The 4877-nt window shown below is 31.1% G+C and overlaps 1 protein-coding gene across 1 annotated transcript in view; it reads right to left on the reverse strand.

The window, feature by feature from the left end:
• The window catches only part of LOC117170041, an 8603-nt gene that overhangs the window by 1494 nt on the left and 2232 nt on the right, over positions 1-4877 (reverse strand). The window contains exons 2-3 of the mRNA XM_033356560.1: positions 3730-3837; positions 3404-3559 (exon numbers count right to left, since the gene is read on the reverse strand). Coding sequence (XP_033212451.1) covers positions 3404-3559; positions 3730-3837 — 264 coding nt within the window. The remainder of the gene's footprint in view (positions 1-3403; positions 3560-3729; positions 3838-4877) is intronic.

Consider the following 4877-nt stretch of genomic DNA (forward strand, 5'->3'; position numbering starts at 1 on the left):
GGTCTCATTCACACATTCTAACCATTCTTTCCGCGGTCTACCTCTGGGCACGCTGCCATTTACTTTACCTTGATACAATTGTTTCGTTAGTCGTTCATTTGGAATTCTCTCAACATGTCCGAACCATCTTAACCGATTTTTTTCCCATGTGTCCACTAGCGTCTCTTAAGGTCTTAAAATACAGTCGCAAGTGAGAACCTTAAAATTCAGTAATTATTTAATTATTCACTATTGTTTTTCTAAAATTAAATCGTTTTTAAAATTTCATTTATAAGATATATAAATCTTTCTCTAACCACAAAAAAGTGAGAATAAAATAAAATTTTTGTTGCGCCTTAAAGAAAAATTATTTTTATAAACTATCGGAACCACTGACAGACTACAGAATTCTTGGTAGCGCGCATGGCTAGTAAATAAACATTTATTTCAAGAAAATGTTGTTTTTAAAATGTTCAACATACTTTTCAAGTAACAAAGTATCTTTTTAACTTCTAGAGAAAACTATTTCCGCGAAATAAAGATGCATTCGATTTGATTGTATCTACTGTAGTTACAATTAATGTCGCATTCGACTACGGTCAAAAGTATACACTATCAGATCTACAGCATCTGTGATAAAAGCGAAGAAAAATAAATTTTGAGTCATCTGTATATTCTATTATCAGATCAAGATATTTATTTATTTCTTAGGTAAAAGATTTCAATGTGAAGATAAAAATCTTGTTGTATAGAACATAAATACAAATGTTTTAAAAAATTGCGCCACAGTCTGTAAGGCTTAGTAAATTTGAACCAAAAGTATTAAACCTCTCCAATCTATAAAATATTTTTCATGATTCATGAGCGTATATAAATAAGCCTGATTAATATATTTTCGAATCTTCCAAAAAATTTTGAACACTATCAAATTTTGCTGGAAATATATATATACAAAAAACACTGCAATAAGCTTCTAGCCGATAAGATTGATGTATTCAAATTTGATTCAAAGTTTAAATATGGCGATTTGTCAGCGGACGACTGAAAAATTCAAAAAAATAAATCTCCGAAAATTATGAAATTGCGAAATATAGAAATCCCAAATTGAAAAATTCCTGAATAATATAATGCACTATAGTTTATAATATCACCCTATTTAAAAACTCCAGAATAACAAAATTTTCGACAGAAAATTACTGAATTATAAAATGGCCGCACCTGAAAATTCCAGAATTTAAAGAATCAAAACCATTATTTTGTTAAATATTATTTAAAATATCATAAAATAAAATATAATTGAAATATGATAAAATAAAATATACATAAAATATAATTTAGAAAAATGTATTTCTGGATGAGAAATTTTGTTTAAAAATGCGCACAGTCTTCAAATCAATTTCTTCACACAATCTTCATACAATTATTGTTATTTTAAATTCAAGAAATAATTTTCATGCAGCTTAAACATTGATAAAAAATTTCTTTAATACAAATATTTGATCATTGTGTTTTTAATAAATAAATTATATTTATTTTTTAGAAACAACAATTTTTAAATTTCTATAATTCAAGAATTTCATAATTAGGAAACTTTTAATAAGAACTTTATTGTTCGGGAATTGTACAGTGTCGGAAATTTTGTTTTCCGGGATTTTTCAGTCGTCTCATTTGGCAGTATAAATTTAAATATTCAAAATATATACAAACACTGAACATCTAAAGAAAATGTGCCAAAATTTTCATAAGCATTGCTGACTAACTGAATTTTGAAACAATGTATCTTTAAAGTTCGAGTTTTTATAAACAAATGGAATGATAAAACAAAATGAAAAACACAGTATTGCTTCAATAAGATATAATATTTATGGTAATATTATTTATTTTAATTTAACTAAATATAAACATAAATTGATTAATGTTATAAACAAATTAACTGATATTTATTAATTTGCTATTCAACTCTCATTCCCAGAAAAGATTGTTTACATCTACAAGTTTTAAATATAATTGAATTCTTTTTCAAATCTATATAAAGTTTGTATATCTTCTTATACTTCTATTCAAAAAAGAGAAAAGTTTGAAAACATTACGGAGATGCAAGCTTTTCAAATTTTCATTTCTTGAAAAAAATGTCTAACCCAAAAATCCTTAAAAATTTTTTTAATAGTTTCAAATAGAATATGCTTTTGAATTGATTTTATATACATTTGACCAAGCGCGAAGGCACCGTTTGATGCTTCAAACCAATATTTAATTGAATCCGAAGTATTTTTTTCTTAGAGTATGATCTTCCACAACTCATCCAATACTTTTCTTTTCATTTTTTAGGTAAAATTTTCAACACGATTTCATTATAAAAAAAACAGTAATTAATACTAAAATAATAAGCGATTGCAGTAAATGGTTCTGTTTACCTGTACAATTCGAGATGCTTATTGTGAGCCCGCATGCCTCTCACACTTTAGGGTGTTTGTTTGTCTTAATCTCATTAAATCTAACAATTTAAAGTGCTTTTTGATGTGATTCTGCTGATTTTTTAAATCTATCACGCCTGGTATTGCTTTGACTAGTTTGCGTAGGGCACCCGTGATGTTATGACTTTTCATAACTAAACCAATAATTTCCATCCTATTTTTCTCAGGATGTTTTTCAAGAGAAAAAATCAAGCTATATTCTAGCTTACTTAAGAAATGCCGCATTTGGAGAAAAACTAAAAACTGTTTAAAAAAATTAAAAATCAAGGTGAAATAACTTTTATATTTTAGAATTTTTATTGTGAACCTCGTTGCAAGACCCTTCTAAAACCCTAATAAGAAAGTAAAGTCCAAGAAATTTATCAGGGATTATATTTAATTAAAAGTTAGCGGTCGTCGTTAGGGTTACTCGTCAAAATTCAGGTCCCCGTATCTTCACCATCCGTTTGACTAGGTGTACCCTCTTAACAGAATCTAAATACGAGCACTTGGCTAATCTTACCCCATGAGTAAAAATGTTATAAATGGTCGTAGAGCAAACGGGTGTAAATGCCAAAACTTGAATTTTGTAGGGGACCTAAATAACTGTGAAACTTTAACGCATTCATATATATTGTGCTCTATTAAACCGTGAAAAAACCAGTTTAAAAAAAACAGCAGACCTGATACAGCAAAAGCTGCCTTACTCTGTTATCTTCTAATTTAAAAAAAAGGAAAAAAATGCTTCATTCACTGTATCAGATTGTAGAAAGAAAAGGTAAAAATAAGGAATGATTTCTTTTATATAATATAAAGAAGGGATTTTAATACACTTCTACATCGAACTGTACCATAATATTTTACCGAGACGTACGTCAGTCAAGGTAAAATAATTATTTTGCGTCAATAAGACAAATTTTCGAAATTTCGCACTTGCGCCCGTTTGCTAAACAACCCTTCTTAAACTTTACTTGAAAAAGACTGGAGTTCGACAAAATTACAAATTTTCCCGCTGTTATTGATATTGGAATTTGCGCTCTTTGAATTAATACCACTACCATTTTGCATACAGTCGGTTTGAATTCATACCAAGGAAGAAAATATGCATCCTCCGCAATTAACACACTCTATAAAATATCTCTATATTACTTATTTTCTATATTTAGGCTAGTGAGAAAAGTTAAAACTAGTTGAAATTTAAGAGTGATATATTATTCCCTACTTATTGTTATTTTTAACAGATTTGAATTAAAAAATAAGACAATAAGTTTTACACGAACTTCACTAAATTTCTAACCTTAGATTTCAGGTATTCGCCGGCAGCGCAAAATCCTCCAATTACGAAGATTACAACAAGAACATATAAACCGGGTTTAAGAATTGACTCACTCTTAGTCTCTAGTACCTATAAAAGATATTATTTTTAGTAATATAGCTTTAATGTACCATATCATCATATACCCTCCTCTTCATTAAGGACATTCAGTAAATACAGTCTACTTAAAAATTGAGCAATTGAGCAATATTCATATCGTAAAGAATGACATTAGCACAGTGAACCCGCGAGATAAGGCCCGTAGAGTTTTTCTCTCCTGAGAATTGACGGGGCGCAGCAAGGATGGGAGCGAGGATCTGAGCGGGGGAGGATTGCTCACTCATACTTGACTCTTTACATTCGAAGTAAATCTTTGTTTGGGGAGTTAGGTCCAGGGTCAGCCCCAAAACCGGCACTCACTCTAAGGTTCACTGTAATTAATAATAGCAAGGTTAAAATAAGTAGTAATCCTTTTGGGTCTGGTACATTGGTTTTCGGAAAGCAATAGCCATGTATGATGTAAGTGCGCCAAATAGGCGATTGCTAACGACTGTGCAACTTGCTGCATGAACCGGAGCTAAGCATTCGGCAAAAACTGCTAGACCTTAATTCTATCCACCCCCTTTGTTTCCTCTTATCTACTAGGCAGCCTGATAAGTCCCTGAAAAATAAAACACGGAGACGTTTTTTTGGCCAAAGTCGGTTTTATTTTTCAACATACTCTCCTTTTAGGTCGATACAGCGAGTCCAACGATTTTCTAATTTTTTGATACCGTCCGAAAAGTACTCGATGGGAAGGTCTCCAAAATACGCCTCAGCTTCAACTATGAGCTCCTCATTTGAGTAAAAACGCTTATCGGTGAGCCATCTCTTCAGGTTAGGGAACAAGTAATAGTCGCTGGGGGCCAGGTCTGGAGAATACGGTGGCTGAGGAACCAATTCGAAGCCGATTTTATGCAATTTTGCTTGTGCAACTAAGCATGAATGAACAGTCGCATTGTCGTGATGATAAAGCGGTTTTTTCTTCCTAAAATGCGGTCGTTTTTCGGCGATTTCGATTTTCAATCGGTCCAATAATGATGAATAGTATGCTCCGGTTATGGTTTTACCTTTTTCAAGATAGTCCACGA

This window comes from Belonocnema kinseyi, chromosome 3, assembly GCF_010883055.1.
Source record: "Belonocnema kinseyi isolate 2016_QV_RU_SX_M_011 chromosome 3, B_treatae_v1, whole genome shotgun sequence".
NCBI classification, from domain to species: Eukaryota; Metazoa; Arthropoda; class Insecta; order Hymenoptera; family Cynipidae; genus Belonocnema; species Belonocnema kinseyi.